Source organism: Dermacentor albipictus, chromosome 5, assembly GCF_038994185.2.
Source record: "Dermacentor albipictus isolate Rhodes 1998 colony chromosome 5, USDA_Dalb.pri_finalv2, whole genome shotgun sequence".
In the NCBI taxonomy this organism is placed as follows: Eukaryota; Metazoa; Arthropoda; class Arachnida; order Ixodida; family Ixodidae; genus Dermacentor; species Dermacentor albipictus.
The window spans coordinates 158,639,798-158,657,397 of NC_091825.1; the positions used below are offsets into that span (position 1 = coordinate 158,639,798).

At 47.3% G+C, this 17,600-nt stretch overlaps 1 protein-coding gene and 1 long non-coding RNA gene across 10 annotated transcripts in view; one reads left to right on the forward strand and one right to left on the reverse strand.

The window, feature by feature from the left end:
* LOC135916647 (uncharacterized) overlaps positions 1-12,887 on the forward strand; it is a 465,480-nt gene extending 452,593 nt beyond the window's left edge. For all 6 annotated transcript variants that reach the window (XR_011514685.1, XR_011514684.1, XR_011514682.1 and 3 more), the window contains one exon: positions 12,794-12,887. This is a non-coding gene — a long non-coding RNA (uncharacterized lncRNA). The remainder of the gene's footprint in view (positions 1-12,793) is intronic.
* LOC135916644 (MFS-type transporter SLC18B1-like) overlaps positions 12,132-17,600 on the reverse strand; it is a 74,544-nt gene continuing 69,075 nt past the window's right edge. For all 4 annotated transcript variants that reach the window (XM_065450076.2, XM_065450075.1, XM_065450074.1 and 1 more), the window contains exon 14: positions 12,132-12,295. In XM_065450076.2, the coding sequence (XP_065306148.1) occupies positions 12,191-12,295 (105 nt within the window). In that variant the 3' untranslated portion in view covers positions 12,132-12,190. The remainder of the gene's footprint in view (positions 12,296-17,600) is intronic.

Genomic DNA, 17,600 nt, shown 5'->3' on the forward strand with positions numbered 1-17,600 from the left:
TTAGTTCTCTTAAGCACCCTTTTCTATGGGTGTAAAGGGGTAAGTTGTCGACACGATAAACCATCGTAAGGGTGCATTTTCGCTTAGTGTGTAACAACGAGTCATAATCACACAGCCGAAATTACGAAACTGCAACCAATGCCGAGTTTTCTGTGACAGACACACTGAAAACATTGGCGTTTTCGTTGAATGTTTTCAAAACTGCTTTCGTAAAACGCGAAATGAAGCTAACTGGAGTGTCAGCATGCTTTTTGGCAAGTTTTAAGGATGATGTCGCAAATCCGCTGCTACTGTCTCAATTTTTTGCCGTGTAGATCATCATCATCATCTTTATGTCCACTTTAGGACTAAGGCCTTTCCCAGCGATCTCCAATTTCTCCTGTCCTGCTCTAGCTGATTCGAACTTGCACCTGCAAATTTCATATTTCATCACCCCACTTAGTTTTATGCAGTCCTCGACTGCAGTTCCCTTCCCTTGGCGCCCATTCTGTAACGCTAATGGTCCACCGGTTACATACCCTAGGCGTTACATGGCCTGCAAAGCTCTTTTTTTCCCTCTTAATGTCAATTAGAATATAGGCTATCCCCGTTAGCTCTCTGATACACACCGCTCTTTTCCGGTCTCTCAACGTTATGCTTAGCATTTTTCGCTCCATCGCTCTTTGCGCGGTCCCTAGGGACCCTAAGGTTACTATGAAGTCAAGTTAAAGTGATAAAGCAATGCTCTAGAACGTCTAAGGCGTTAATATAATCGCGAACAGAGCTTTAGTAACCGGGAAATTGAGGTAAATGCATGACACGATTTGAGACCCCCCAGCGACATTCCGGTACTAGCCCGATGACGAAGCCACTCCTCATCATAATTTATGTCACTAGTACTCAAATACGCGTATTCGAAAGATAATTTCAATAGGTTATAAGACGGAAGAAATGGCTACTTGACTACTTCTGTTCGATTCTAAGAAAAAAATAACATTTTGATGTTACCTTCGAGTAGTATGGGTGGTCGAAAGGTTTCGTTTTCGCTCGACTCCGCGCGCTCGACTCTGCGCCGCGCGCGCTTTGGAGTTTCAATTGTTTCGTTATCGCATCACGCTGCACTGGTTCTGCTGGCTCACGAAACTAGCATTTGGAACAATCAGCGAGAATGCCACGTTCATGTGCTGTCGTGGGATGCGCGAACGGGCCGCGGAACTTGGCCAAGGGCAGTTGCAGCGGCGAATACAACGTTGCTTATCACTGTGTGCCAACGAGTGAACCTCTCCGTTCGAAGTGGTTTAGAGCCGTACCTCTGCCACAGCGCGTTGGCAAAGAGACAAACAATCGCATAGTGTGCTCGCTGCACTTTCGTCCAGAGGATTACGAGTTCAACGCCGACTTACTGAAGTCGTGTGGAGTGCCTTTCAAAGGAATGCTTTCCGGAGCTCCTCAGGGTCGGCAAGCACCCAACGCAAGCGACACTGGAGGTGACCCTCGAGGGACACAACATCCCGGAGAAGAACATGATTAGGATCCTGGGCATGTGGCTACAAGGCAGCCGGAAGTGCAGCCACACCATTAGCCTGCTGAGCAAGGCGGCGGAACAGGTGGGCCGCATGATCAATAGGGTGTCCCAAAAGAGATACGGAATGAAAAAAGAAGACACTCTGAAGCTAGTCAACAGCCTAATTGTCAGCCGATTCACGTACTCCCTGCCGTACCACGTGACGACCAAGGCAGAAAGAGAGCAAGCAGGCACCATCCCCAGGAAGGCGTACAAGACGGCTCTGTGTCTACCGAGAAACACGTCGAACGAGAAGTTGCTCCAGCTGGGCATCAGCAACACCTTCAGCGAGCTCGCCGAGGCTCTGCTAGGTACGCAAACCGCGAGACTCAGAGGCACCCCTACGGAACGAGCGCTCCTGAGGAGGTTGGGTCGGGATACGAGCGGACTGGCAGACGGATACGCGGACGTACCGGACCACCTCAGAAAAACCATTAATGTGGGACCACTGCCAAAAAATATGGATCCCAACTTACACGAAGACAGACGAAAAGCTAGGGCCGAATATGTTGAGAGAACGCTAGCCCAGCTAGACAATACAGTATACACGGACGCCGCCGTATATCCACACGTAAGAGAACGCGTGGCCGCGACGGTAGTGGTTAATAGGGAAGGAAACCCGATCACGTATGCCACAGCAAAGGTCGCTGGCACAGCGGAGGCCGAGGAGATTGCCGTAGCGCTGGCGGCAGCGGAAGGTTATAGAACAGGCCGATCTCTCAACATACTGACGGACTCAAAAGAGGTGTGCAGAAACTACACGAGAGGCAGAATCAGCAAAACTGCCCTCAGAATACTCAGCGGAGCCACCTCCGCTGAGAAGGAAAAGCCCCGACACAAACTAATCTGGATCCCGGGTCACGTAGGCATAGTTGGGAACGAAAGGGCAGACAGCCTAACTCGAGGTGAAGCGTTCCGAGCTGGGTGGTCGTATGCCCCGGAGACCCACCTACAGGCTTGCGAGGGGGGATACGCAGAGACCCTGAACTTCCATAAAGGAACTAGAATTAGATATCCGCCACCACACAAAGACCTCTCAAAGGAGGAAGCGACCAGCTGGCGCAGACTACAGACAAACTCCTTCCCCAACTTACACGTGCTCAATAAGATGTTTCCGACACAATACAGGGCCACCTGCCCTTGGTGCGGTGCCAAACCTACACTTTACCACATCACCTGGGAGTGCGAACGCAAAAAAGCATTCCACAAACACGAACACCCGAGTGCGGAGCAATGGGAGAGTCGGCTCACCAGCAGCGAGCTCACGGCCCAAAGGGCCCTAGTGCAGCACGCGAGCGATGCAGCGCGACTCAGTGGAGCCTTGGAATAGGGGCCCACCCTTGCTGAAGAGAAGTCTCCAGTCGCGAGCGCCAAGAAGATGAAGACGACGGAGACCTCATAACCGCGAAACTCTCGAAAGACTCAAAAGTTTTCCCTCCCTCCCTCCCGGTAGCGCTGTTCCGTCGGTCTTGCCTGCATTCTCCGAAGTGCACGAACTGCAGGACGAAAACGGGGCGCTGAGTGCGGCATTTTGTTTTCACGAAGGAACAGCTACAAACGTGCGAATATGTACAGCCATGGCATGCAGTTGCCGTCGTAGTAGTACGCAACGGCAGCGCGAGCCCTCAGCAGCAGGTCACGTTCGTCAGTGCTTAAATCGCTGAAGTCGAGCCCAGCATCGCGAGCCAATGTGTCGTTGTCGGGGTTGCCATTGCAACGAGCGTCGAAGTTGGCATGATAAAATAAAGAACTAGATTATGGTCGTGCGCTTTCCCTTCCGCTGGCCACCATAGTTCCGCTTTCGCGCTGCTGTCGGCTCTGTCTTGGCTCTGTTTGTGGCCGCGCGTTTGAGTTTTGCGGATAAAAGCCGAAGTGCCGTCTGCGGGCGCCGTTTTACTCACCGACGGCGCAACGTCACTATGAGACCGTGACGTCACCACTCCTCGATCGGAGGGCGGGCGACTTGAACTGCGCTAGACGTATATGCGGACACTTCAGAACGCATTTTCTCTTAAAATAAGTCTCTTCTTCGCATGAAACAAGTGTTTCCAGGTTTCTGGGATGGTATTTCAACAGTCCACGTTGAGCTAATATTAACCTTTAGTGTTCCTTTAACTTGTTCTCAAGCTTCTTTGTCAGTATCCAAGTTTCTGTCCCATATGTCAGCACCGGTATAATGCACCGATTGTACACCATCCTGTTTAATCATAATGATAATCTTCGAGTCAGGAGCTGACAACGTCTGCCGTATGCACTTCGACCAATTTTTATTCTTCTGAGAATTTCGTTTCATGATCAGGGTCCCCTGAGTGTAATTGGCCTAGGTAAAAATACTCCCTCATAGGCCCTAGAGGCTGACTAGTGGTGCTGAACTCTTTTGCCCTCGCCAGGTGATTGAGTATTACAGTTGTCTTCGGCGTATTAATCTTCGACTCCACTCTTAAACTTTCTTGGTTAAGCTCATCAATCATTTGTTGTAATTCGTTAGCACAATACCATCTGCAAACAGAACGTTGCTGAGATATTCGCCGTTGATCCTTACTCCTAAAAATTCCCAGTCTAATAGCTTGAATACTTCTTCTGCGCATCCAGTGAATAGCATTTGAGAGATTGTGTCTCCTTGCCTGAGCGCTTTCTTGATAAGTAACTTTCTACTTTTCTTGTGAAGAACCAAGGTAGCTGCGGATTCTTTGTAGATATATCTCAAGGTATTCACGTATGTCTCCGGTAGTCCTTAATAACGCAACACATCTATGACTGCTAGTATCTGAACTGCATCAACTGCTTTCTCAGCTTATGAAAGTCATATAGAGAGGTTGATTGTACTCTGCGCATTAATCAATTACTGATTGGCGACAGGGATGTGATCCATTATAAAATATCCCTTCCTGAAGCCAGCCTGTTCTCTTGGTTAATTGAAGTCAAGTGTTGCCCTGATTATATGGCTATATCGGTGAATAACTTATACAACACTGAAAGCAAGCTAATGGGCCTATAATTATTCAATTCTTTAACGTCTCCCTTCTATGTATTAGTGTAGCGTTGATATTCATCGAGCTCTCTGGTACGCTTGAAGTCGTGAGGCGCACTATGCATAAAAGGCGGCAAGCTTTTTAAACTTGATATCTCCTCCATCTCTGTACCCACCGTGGCTTCTTAGTGGCAGTGGTGTTGGCCTGCTCAGCACGAAGTCGAGGGATTGAATCCCGGCCATTGCGGCCGCCTTTCTATGGGGGCAAAATGCGAAAACACCTCTGTGGTTATATTTAGGTTCACGTCTAAGAACCGTAGGTTTTCCAAATGATTCCGGAGCCCCCCACTGCGGCGTTCCTCACAATCAAATCGTGGTTTAGGCAAGTAAAACAGCATAATGTTTTCCTCCTCTTCGATAAAATCAACTGATATTCCATCTTCTTCTGCCGCTTTGTCCCGAGTGATCCCTTGCAAGCTTGGCCATTCTAACTTCATCGCTAATTATAGGACGAGCCTATGTATACTCTTATTCTTAACTACTGAGACGATCTCGACGGGGGGAGGTGGGTCTTTACCGCAAGAATCAGGAAACGATGACGAAGCCAGACATCGTGATGAGTAAAAAAACAGTAGGAAAGATTGTATTCACTTCATTGGTACATGGTTGCGACTCTTATCCGAGTCTAGAGGGGTTCTAATTAACACCGAGGCCAGGGCGGTCTTAAATAACCCCTTGCGGTCTTGTGGTCGTCGATGTCTTCCTGGGTAGCCTGTGGAAGTATTAGTGCTTTCGTCAGATTCTGCCGTCGGCGCTTTTCTCCGGGAGTTCTCGACGAGGACCCTTTCATCGATAATTGGCCACTTCGCGACGGTCAAGTTCTGGCGTCAACGAGCTCCTGCCCTTCGGATTTTCTTCTTTTCGTCCTTGCCTTTGTGTCTGCTCAGGGAATAAAGTTCTGACGCTTTTTCGGGGAAGAGGAGAATTATGTCGACATGGGGACGCCCGCTTGAACCTTTCTCACACTTGACCGGTCCACCATGCGGGGGCCAATATGGCCTTAATTACGCCTTGTGGTCTGGTGGTCGTCGATGCATGTCTTCTTTGGGTGCCCGTGGAAGTATTAGTGTTTTCGTCAGGTTCTGCCATCGACGCTTTCCCCTGGGAGTTCAAGACGAGGACCCTTTCATCGATAATTGGCCACTTCGTGACGGTCAGGAAGGCCACGTTGCTGTCTTGAAGCGAAGTGAAGGATGAGGCATGGTCATCAACCATGACAGCTGTGTGTTGCTAGTGGGGCATCGCCACGTCACCAGATGTGGCAGTCGATGGCTTCTTGGAAATCTTAGGTCGACCATAACACTACTTTGAATGAAGGTAGCGTAGCTGCTCTGACCACTGTACAGATCGTTATAGAATCATTTTGCTGGTTTTACTAGATCATCGAAATTGCTAATGACATTACCCACTTTATCTTTCAATTCATGCATCTTGCGTTGTCGTATGCCAAGTTTTATTCTCGCTTATTTCATGCGGCGGCCATCTTTCATTGCTTTTTTAATCTTTCCCACGTTGTAATTTCGAATTTCCCGTACTGTCTTCACGTTGATCAGTTTGGAAGTTCAGCGAATTCAGTCTGATATCTTGAGTTATACACTTTTATGCTTTGTCGTTCCATTATTAAGTGCTTTGTTTCTTCTGAAAGCTAAGCTACAGGTTGCCATGGTGCCTTACGTCCCACTTCAATTACTGCTTGTGAAATCAGCTTAGTTAGGGTTCTATTCATTACCTCATTTGTTTTAATCTTCGTGTTCTAAGCGGCATATTTGTTTGCGAGCACCACCATGAATTCGTCTGCTTTTAGCCTTACTGCATCTAGGTTAGCCCGTTTCTTCCTATTTTTACCATGTCTCTTCAAATAGAGGGATATCCTAGACCTCACTAATGTGGTCTAACGTGGTCACTAACACTTCGACATATTGCACTAAGCTGCTATCGGCAAAGAGTATAAAATCTATTTAATTTCTTGTTTCTCCTTTAGGGCTTTGCAGATACACTTCCTGTTACTGTGCTTCTTGAAGAAGATATTCATTATTCGGAGCCTATTACTTTCCACAAATTATACCAAAGAACTCTAGTGTTCCCAGGATCAATGCCACCATTGCCGATTGTTTGTTCGCCAGCCTGCTTTTTCCACAATTTTTGCATTATGGTCGTCGATGACTACAGTATTATACTAAGTTTGCACCATTCTCATTGCCGATTCAATATCTTCATAAAGCTGTCCTATTTCTTCATCACGTCTGGAGGTTGTAGCGTAGGCTCTTATTACCTTTATTCTACAGGTTCCATTCAGCTTTATTACGATGACAGCTGCCCCCTCATTAATGCTGTAGAATTCATCAACCTAGCTACACGCTATGTCTTCATAGATCAGAAATGCTACCCTGTATTAGGTGTTATCTGCAGTACCCCTGTAACAGAGGACGTGCCCGTCAATCAGCACTCTATAAGCCTTACCAGTTCTTCTAACCTCATTAAGTTCAGTAATATCCCAGGCATTCACTGATAATTGCTCAAAGAGACCTGCTAAGCTAGCCTCACTCGAGATGGTGCACGCGTTAAACGTTACCAGGTTCTACTTCCATTGGCCGCATGTCCTGGTCAGGAGATTTTAAGGCACCTCTGCTGCATCGCAGGTGTGACCACCATCTTGGTCAGGGGCTCCGTAGCCACTGGGGACTGTTGTACACTGGTTAATTGCAGGCTGAATAGATATGACTGCGTTATTATCACGGAGTAGGAATATTATGAGAGGTGTGCGAACGTGGGCGCCTCGTCGTTCTGAGAGCGCGTCTAAAACTTGCGTGTGTTTCAGCCATTCTCCGAGGGGTGGCACTTTAGGTTCGGGGCCGCCAGCTCGTTGTAAAAGGCAAAGCCACATCGACATGATATCATCATTCGGGTTTGTCGCACGCAGTTACGAGCACCTATATGCTTTGAGCTGGTATACGTGTGGTGCTTTCGCACAGTTTCTAAGGGTATGAATCGTTTTGTGAAACTGTTCACGCGTTCCTTTCTCACCATGACAATCGAAACAAGCGCGAGTAAGACCAAACCCAACAAGCGCGAGCGGCGACAGCGAAAGCTGACGTGAGCAGACGATAGCACGAAACGAGCTGTCGGGAGGGTCCACATGTGGCCATTTTCCCGCACGCTCGTCACTGAAGGGGCCGCTCTCATTGGTCTTCACCATTCTGGGCTCGCGTCTTTCATCTGCCGCTCCGCGTTCGCTCTTTCATGTTTCACTGTGCTCATTTGCCGATGGATGGATGGATGGATGGATGGATGGATGGATGGATGGATGGATGGATGGATGGATGGATGGATGGATGGATGGATGGATGGATGGATGGATGGATGGATGGATGGATGGATGGATGGATGGATGGATGTTATGAGCATCCCCTTTGGAACGGGGCGATGGGTTGCGCCACGAAGCTCTTGCTATTATACTGCCTAATGTCCTATCTAGGTTAAACAATAACAAAGAGAAAAAAAAACACTATGAACTACCCCACCCAAATTTTCTCATCCCCTATTTTGAACTGTGCTTTTCTACGTCTCTGTTTTTTTGTCGTTTCCCTACTTTTCTGCCACCAATCCTCAAATCAGATCTTACTAATGCCTACTGCGAACATGTTTACTTTTCCACGGCTCTCGCTGAACCCAAGTGCTTCAAGGAGGCCAGTGGCGCTTAAATCGATCACTGGGTAGACGTCTTCACACTCCACTAAAACATGCTCCATAGTCTCCCTAGCTTTACCGCAGCAAGCACATGCTACTTCTTCCGTCTTATATCTCGCTTTATAGGTGCGTGTTCTAAGGCATCCCGATCTCGCTTCGAAAAGTAATGACCTTTCCTTTGAGTTAACATAAATTGTTTCTTTCCTGATTTTGTTTCTTCCTCTTAAGTAGTTACTCATGGCAGGTTTCTTCTCCATTGTCGCCGCCCATGAGATTATTTCAGCCTCTCTGACTTTCCGCTTGACCTTCTTTGTTGCTGTGTTGTCCACCCTACAGGCCGCATACTTGCTTGTAAGATTCCTAGTTCTTTTCCTCCACTGTGAATCAATGTTTTTCCTGTACAGATACCTGAACACTCTCCCAGCCCATTTAATTTCTTCGATATTCCTCAGCCGTTCTTCATACTCCGTTTTACTGCGACCTTCCCTCACTTCAAAACTATTCCAGCCGATATCACCCTGCCCAGCTTCACTTGTAGTCTTTCCGTGAGCGCCCAATGCGAGGCGACCCACTGATTGGTTCCCGCCGAGTTCTGATTGTACCCCTGATTTAAAGTAAACAGCCGCATTTCCAAAAGTAAGTCCTGGAACCATTACACCTTTTCACATACCTCGGAGGACCTTGTACCTATCGTATCCCCATAGGGCTCTGTGCTTCATTATGGCTGTAATTCTCTTCCCCTTCACAGCTATTGTTTTTTCCTGTGTTTCCATATATCTATTGTCTTCGTTTCTTCATATACCAAGATATTTATATTCTGTTACCCGAGGTATTGGGATGGCCCCAATACGAGCGCGCCATCTCACGGGAAGTGCTTGAAGCGCACGCAAAACCGACATGCTTGGACGGGCGCGTTCACACACCTTTCATAATATTCATACAACCTGGTAATTATCCACTTTCACTTCTGTAATTTCAGCGTGTGCCTTAAAGATTATAATTTCCATTTTATTATTTCAGGCTTTATCAATTAGGCAACTAAACAACTAAACTAAGCAGCGGCCGTATTCTGTAGCGGTTCGCTTTGGAACCGGTTCGGTCTGGCTTTTACGTCTGGATTACGTCACTCGGAGAAAGAGTGGAACGGGGCGGCGTGAGGGGAACCAATCAACGAGCGGCGGTCTGCCGGAAGATCACGTCATCATTTTTGTTTGTACTTGGGGGACTGTACAGCAGTTGAAGGATGTTGCTGGTTTGATAAAAAAACGTTGGTTTGTATAGAACACTTGCAAATATAATTTTCAGTAATAAATGTGAGCTTGCGGCGCAGACGGCTACTGGGAAACAACTTGCCTCGCTTTGTTTACGTTTTGGACGTGTTCGCGCGCCGAAACCGAAACGATCTCGTCGCACTAGGACAGGCGGCTGGGTCCTCATGTTTCAGCGAGGCAGCGCGAAATACTCGTTTCACTTGTCGAGGAGCACCCCTGCCTAGCAAAGGCGTCGTGTGTGTTGGGAGAGCAGCTGACGGCGGCTTTCGCTTGCGCCGTGGATGGGAATCTAACTCATCCTTTTTCTTTGCCCACAACCGTAATGGCCTTGGCGACGGCTGTAATGATCCGGCTGACTGAAGGCTGCGACAGTGCAATCGCTTCTTCATTCCCGACGCACTGTTGAAAGCTCCCAGTGGCAAAAAAACCGCAGCGCGCACAGCACTTTCATCGTTGTGTCGACACCACGAAATCTTTGAGGTCCGAGATGTTCTTCCAGCTCATCGCAAAGACGTCGCACTATGTCTTTGGAGAGCCTAAAATGCCTTCGAAACTATTTTTCGGCCATGCCGAATGCGTCGCGTCGTTGCCTCTCATCGCGTCATTGTCTTTCGGCGCTCGCCAGCAGCACAACCAAAGGAGCCGCCATTGCCGTCTCTGTCTCGTCTCGTCTAGGTGCCGGCTCGTCAGCTGGCGCGAGACTAGCCGGCAGCCACGGTTGCCCTAGCAACCCTCGACATCATGCTCGCCACCGCGCGCGACCCTCGAGCGAACCACTTCTCCGCGGTTCCTCTCGTAGCAGGGAACCGGTTCCTTTCCAGATGATTGACAACCTGTGTGACGTCAACATAATTTGTCGTCCCGCCCACCAAGGATGACGACAATGAAGCGCCGACCAGTGGCAACAGCCAGACCGAACCGCTTCCAAAGCGAACCGCTACAGAATACGGCCCCAGTTCTCTGTGCACGTATCAAACGCTTCTCCAACTGACCCTCACGTAGAGATATCAAAATATCTCCCATTGTAAATTATGAGGCGCCAAGTACTTTTCAAAAACTAGAAGCCGATAGAAGCACGTGCAATTAAACATTTATATTTCGAACCAATCCTTCGCAAATAAACAGCGTTATATAGAAAGGCTAGGATAGGATATCCTTCTTCGATGGCGTGTACCCGCTGTGGGGGATTGGCCAAGATTTGGATGGAATTAGGAAGATGTTGGTATTACAGAAACTGGTAAAAGTTTCATGTAAAAACAGATAATGATGTATGAAGAACTTAGGACAATCGTCTTGAAACAACTATGAATTCCTCCACTGCTGAGCAAGCATGCTTGATGAACTTCATTCTCTTCAACAAACTAATGCAGCACACCTAATAGTAATTCGCCAATTGGCTCGCTTTTATACTATCCCTTCTTTGAAATATTTGTGGCTAATTAAAGATTGTTGCGAAATCGCGTGCGCGTACGTAAACTCAATAATACTGTGAGCTTGACAACAACACGATTATTTGAATATGTCAGTCTTCGAAGCACTACTTCAAGAGAGCACAGTTCTTATCACTTCTCTATTCGCGGCTCAATTCGACCTTAATTTTCGTAGCAACTGATAGACTTTTTAGAGCTCGTGGCATGGCCTGTTCAGTTAGGTTTGCCGAGTGGGATGCCAGTGGCTGAGAGCATGCTCGATTGGCTCGTTCTGGGAAAGACTGTCGCGACGGAAACAAATTTTGCTGGACGTTGTCACACATGCAAGTTGTTTTCGCTGCTTTCTGGGTTGCTTTACGCTGTGTTATATACATTGTGATCTCTGACTAACTCAATTATATCTCCACCCGTTTCGTTGTTAAGAGCTGTTTCATGAGCCAGTAAGTGTACTTCGACCAGACTCTAACCGTGTAGGCAGGCAAAATTCGAATAAATATAGTGCAAAAAAAGAGAGCCTGTGGCCGTTTCCACGGATGCATAAACTTTCAGTCCCCAACCAAGGTGGAACACTTCTGAATGTATTTCTTTGTCGTAAAGTAATTAAACTCGTTGAAATGCCTAGGGCAAAGTTACGCGAGCGTTGCCAATTTTCTAAATTTGGAACCAATATGCGTGTCGTTTTGCTTTTCTTTTATTTCAAGAATTGTCAGCAGTTGTAGTATTAGTGGAAATAAAATGCTTAGGGCACAAAGCAAGGCCCTACTCAGGCCTCTCTGCTAGTGTTTCTGTCGCTTCGCGACAGATGTGCGGCAACCGTTCTTGGCTAATTATCTGCTCTCGCCCCCCCCCCCCCCACCCGAACCGGTACGCCGTAAAGTAGCCAGCTTACTCATATCCAGTCGCACAGCCCTGTCCCAACCGCTTTCCCCTACAGTGTAATATAACATGGAAAGCCACTACATGTGTTCACCACAATGTATGCTGAGAGCGACAAAAATCTACTGTGCAGCGTCTGAGTACAAGAGAGGGTTGCTGAATAAAACATTTCACACTACGAAGTCAACTGAAAACTAGTACAACTCATGTAATCGTCAATTACATGGTGTGAGCTTTTGAGAAACTGATAAATAAAATACGCGAACATCGCGCTAGTGTAAAGAAGGATCATGTTTACAAAAAAAATGGATATATATTTATTACTGACACAAAGTGACAACTCCTGGCACACTTATGACTTGCGAGAAGAAATGGACCGATCCTGCAGTGCTACGTCGGCACTCCTCGTGCGTTGAACGTACATCAGATAAATCCAGTGGAGAAGTGTTATGGGTGTCTGAAAAAGAAAAAAAAAACATATTATCGTTGCTTAGTGCGCCACATTTTGTTGCGAACAAAGGAGCAGAACTCAGGAGCAATGGTAACTACCTTTCACACTCAAGCAAGTGACTGAAAAACGTTTCGATTAGGCTATATGTCTTGATGCAATCTGACGTTCAGCACGACAAATATTACACGTTATTGTGTTCTGGTGCCAGGAATGGGCAATCTTGAATTTGCGAACGTGTGCCGTCGCGGCGTTCTAACGACCTAGCGTTTCATGTAGCAGCTTCCGAGCAACTGATCACTTTTGCACATTGAGATATATGGGGTGTCTCAATGGATTTGTTTAATATACACTTAAAACTTCATTCAGAGTTCAACGTGTTAAATAAGTTCAAGGGCAACAAATCAGGCTGCACAGAGGAAAGCTGCGGGTTGAATTTCATAAGCTGGTTTTCTTCAAGATCTGCACAGTAAACAAACGCTTTTCATTTTTTTCGTTGCGTTGTAGTTCTACAAGAATGCAGCTACCGTGGCCGAGAATCGATAACGCGACCTCATGCTCGGCAGCAAAGTGCAATTTCTCGTAAGGCACAGCCCCAGGTAAGCTATATTTGAGTTGGTGTCGCAGAGATAAAGAAGGAATTTTTTCGATCACACCTCATTAGCACAAGTGATGACGGAAACTGGGCAGTTGTCTCTCATTAGGTATTTATATAGCTATGCCAGTGGTGGGACTCCTGCATAAATTGCGCCAATTTGATACAAACGAAATTCCCGCGCCAAACTGCGCTAAACACATAAAATTGACCGAAATTGCATCACGCTGCGCCAGAACGGCTTCGGCATGTTTGCTTCGCCAGTGGCGCGAACAGCGAGGGGATTCGTTCTCCGAAAAACAGTTCAACCGCTCACGTTCCGCACAGCGCGCGATGGCGCCTCCCGCATAGTTTGCCATAATTTTGCACTTATAACACTAGACTAGCCGGAAGTGGCCAGCGCAGAGCGGCCACTCCCGGCTGTCGTCGCTACTGTCGGAACTGCCAGGGCGACTGCGTTTAGAGTGCACGAGAACACGGTTGAGCGGGTCGAGCAGCGCGGTGCTCTCACGCTGAGGCGAAAAACTGCGAAATGTAGGCTGACGGATGTTAGACACGTGCGAGCTGCAGTCAGTTATTATGCGGGCGTGCGTCGCTCTCCCAAGGGCGGTAAGCGTAACACTATTCCGATGTGTTTTTATGCCCATACGGGCGAGGCCTAAGCCATTTTGACCTACCACGAAGGGTTAATGGCGGATTTGGAATAAAGCAGATTAGTATAGTATTACATGCAGCAAGGTGCACTGCAGTGACCATAGGATGGTAAGAACTCGAATAAGCCTAGACCTGAGGACAGACAGACAGACAGACAAAGAACTTTAATATAGACCTGAGGAGGGAACGGAAGATACTGGCACATAAGAAGCCGATCAATGAGTTAGCGGAAAGAGGGAAAATAGAGGAATTCCAGATCAAGCTGCAGAACAGGTATTCGGCTTTAACTCAGGAAGAGGACCTTAGTGTTGAAGCAATGAACGACAATCTTGTGGGCGTCATTAAGGAGTGTGCAATAGAAGGCAGTGGTAACTCCGTTAGACAGGATGCCAGTAAGCTATCGCAGGAGACGAAAGATCTGATCAAGAAACGCCAATGTATGAAAGCCTTTAACCTGACAGCTAGAATAGAACTGGCAGAACTTTCCAAGTTAATCAACAAGCGTAAGACAGCTGGCATAAGGAAGTATAATATGAATAGCTCTCAGGAACGGAGGAAGCCTAAAAGCAGTGAAGAAGAAACTAGGAATTGGCAAGAATCAGATGTATGCGTTAACAGACAAAGCCGGCAATATCATTACTAATATGGATGAGATAGTTCAAGTGGCTGAGGAGTTCTATAGAGATATATACAGTACCAGTGGCACCCACGACGATAATGGAAGAGAGAATAGTCTAGAGGAATTCGAAATCGCACAGGTAACGCCGGAAGAAGTAAAGAAAGCCTTGGGAACTATGCAAAGGGGGAAGGCAGCTGGGGAGAATCACGTAACAGCAAATTTGTTGAAGGATGGTGGGCAGATTGTTCTAGAGAAACTGGCCACCATGTATACGCAATGCCTCCTGACTTCGAGCGTACCGGAATTTTGGAAAAACGCTACCATAATCCTAATCCATAAGAAAGGGGACGCCAAAGACTTGAAAAATTATAGACCGATCAGCTTACTGTCGGTTGCCTACAAAGTATTTACTAACGTAATTGCAAATAGAATCAGGAAAACCTTAGACCTCCGCCAACCAAAGGACCAGGCAGTATACCGTAAAGGTTACTTAACAACAGACCATATTCACACTATCAATCAGGTGATAGAGAAATGTGCGGAATATAACCAACCTTTATAAATTTCATTCATTCAAACCCACAGCTGTCATGGAGGCATTGCGGAACCAGGGTGTAGACGAGCCGTATATGAAAACACTGAAAGATATCTATAGTGGCTCCACAGCCACCGTAGTCCTCCATAAAAAAAGCAACAAAATCCCAATAAAGAAAGGCGTCAGGCAGGGAGATATGATCTCTCCAATGCTATTCACAGCGTGTTTGCAGGAGGTATTCAGAGACCTGAATTGGGAAGAATTGTGGATAAGAGTTAATGGAGAATACCTTAGTAACTTGCGATTCGCTGATGATATTGCCTTAGTTAGTAATTCAGGAGGCCAATTGCAATGCATGCTCACTGACCTGGAGAGGCAAATCCGAAGGGTGGGTCTAAAAATTTATCTGCAGAAAACTAAAGTAATGTTTAACAGTCTCGGAAGAGAACAGCAGTTTACGATAGGTAGCGAGGAACTGGAAGTGCTAAGGGATTACATCTACTTAGGACAGGTAGTGACTGCGGATCCGGATCATGAGACTCAAATAATCAGAAGAATAAGAATGGGTTGGGGTGCGTTTGACAGGCATTCTCAGATCATGAACAGCTGGTTGCCATTATCCCTCAAGAGAAAAATTTATAATAGCGGTGTCTTACCAGTACGCGAGTACTGGGCAGAAGCTTGGAAGCTTACGAAAAGGGTTCTACTTAAATTGAGGACGACGCAACGAGCTATGGAGAGAAGAATGATAGGTGTAACGTTAAGGGATAAGTAAAGAGCAGATTGGGTGAGGGAACAAACGCGAGTTAATGATATCTTAGTTGAAATCAAGAAAAAGAAATGGGCATGGGCAGGACACTTAATGAGGAGGGAAGATAACCGATGGTCATTAAGAGTTACGGAATGGATTCCAATGGAAGGGAAGCGTAGCAGAGGGCGGCAGAAAGCTAGGTGGGTGGATGAGATCAAGAAGTTTGTAGGGACAACATGGCCACGATTAGTACATGACCGGGGTAGTTGGAGAAGTATGGGAGAGGCCTTTGCCCTGCAGTGGGCGAAACCAGGCTGATGATGATGATGACGTTATACCAGAATTTAAGCATGAAGTGCTTTGGAAGCACCCTGGTTCAGTATGTAGAGGAGGAGGAGGAAGTAAACTTTATTACTCTAGAAAGAGTAATTCAGCGGTCGTGCCGGATGTCTTGATCTTCTTGGTTGATGAAGATCTCCGGCCTGCATGGTTGGCGCCCCTATTCCAGGGCACCACTGAGCGTGGCTGCTCGTCGGGCATGATCCACCAGCTTCCGTTGGAGGCTAGGGTCGCCGCTGGAGAGCACGCTCTCCCACTGCTCCGCACTCGGATTTTCTATTTTGTGGAATTCCTTATTTGTATTGCACTCCCATGTGATGTGATAAAGTGTGGGTATTGCACCACACCACGGGCATTTGTCCCTGTATTGACTTGGGAACATTTTGCATAGTATATGTAAATTTGGGAAAGTTCCTGTCTGCAGCTGTCGCCAGTAAACTGCCTGTTGTTGAGTGAGTGTATTGTGGGGCGGGGGATATCTGATTCTCGTCCCTCTATGGTAATTTAGTATGTCAGAGTACGTTGGGATCACTGTCATGAAATCCTCAGGATCTCTATTTAGGTCCGCTCGGTTTGCATGCTCGCGAGCGATCCTATCAACCCTTTGGTTGCCCTCAATCTCAGTGTGCCCAGGTACCCAAAAGATGGTGTGTCTGATGCGTTTATTCTGTTGGCCAGCGCGGAGGAAGATTTGGAGCGCTTTTTGACCGATTCTGCCATTAATGTAGTTTCGGCATGCTTCCTTGGAGTCGGTTAGTATTATAAGGGATCTATTTGTGCAGTAGCCCTCCACAGCTGCTAGAGCAACAGCCATTTCCTCTCCCTCGGTTACCGTACAATCCCGTGCCGACGCGCAAGCGATTTCCCTATAGTCCGAGTCTATTACTGCCGCGACAACTCTCTGTTGTGTTTCCCGTCGTTCTCGAGGATACACCGCGGCGTCCGTGTATACCGTGTTCGCTTTTGTTGCTAGGTTTTTTTCCACATATTCTGCCCTAGCGTTCCGCCTGGCTGTGTGTAAATTTGGGTCCATGTTTCTTGGTAGGGACCCTACCTTGATGGTGCTGCGATACACATCGGGTAGGTTTGCCGTTCTTTGTTCTTGCCTTTCAATTTCTTTGTGCCCCAGTTTTTTTAGGAGCTTTCTGCCCGTGGTAGTCTGCTGGAGTCTGAGTAGCTGCGACTCTAATTGTGCTTCTCTGAGCTCCTCGAACGTGTTGTGGAGTCCGAGGGCCAGGAGCTTCTCTGTCGAGGTGTTGGCCGGCAGGTGAAGCGCTGTTTTGAATGCTTTTCTTATGATGGCGTCGGCCTGATCCCGTTCGCCTTTGTTTGTGTTGTAATATGGGAGGGCGTACGTAATCCGGCTGATTATGAGGCTCTTAACCAGCTTGACTGTATCTTCCTCCTTCATTCCGCTTCTTTTTTGCGAGACGCGGGTGATCATACGTGCCACCTGTGTCGTCGCTTGCTTGAGTAGGTTTATGGCGTGTGTGCAGCGTTGATTGCTCTGCACCCACATTCCCAGAATCCTGACGGCTTCTTTTTCTGGTATCTTTTGTCCTTGTAGGGTGACGCTGATTTGTTCTTCCGAGCGTTTTCCTCTTCTGACTCTCAGGAGCTCTGATTTCTCCGTGGAGCAGGCGAGGCCTCTTTCCCTAACACATTCTTCCACGCATGTTGCTGCGGCTTGTAGTCGTTCTTCTTTTTGGCTGAGCGAGCCTTGGTTAGTCCAGACGGTGATATCGTCGGCATAAATGGCGTGATGTATGCCGTCGATTTCTTCCAGCTTCCGGGCTATCCCTATCATGGCAATGTTGAAAA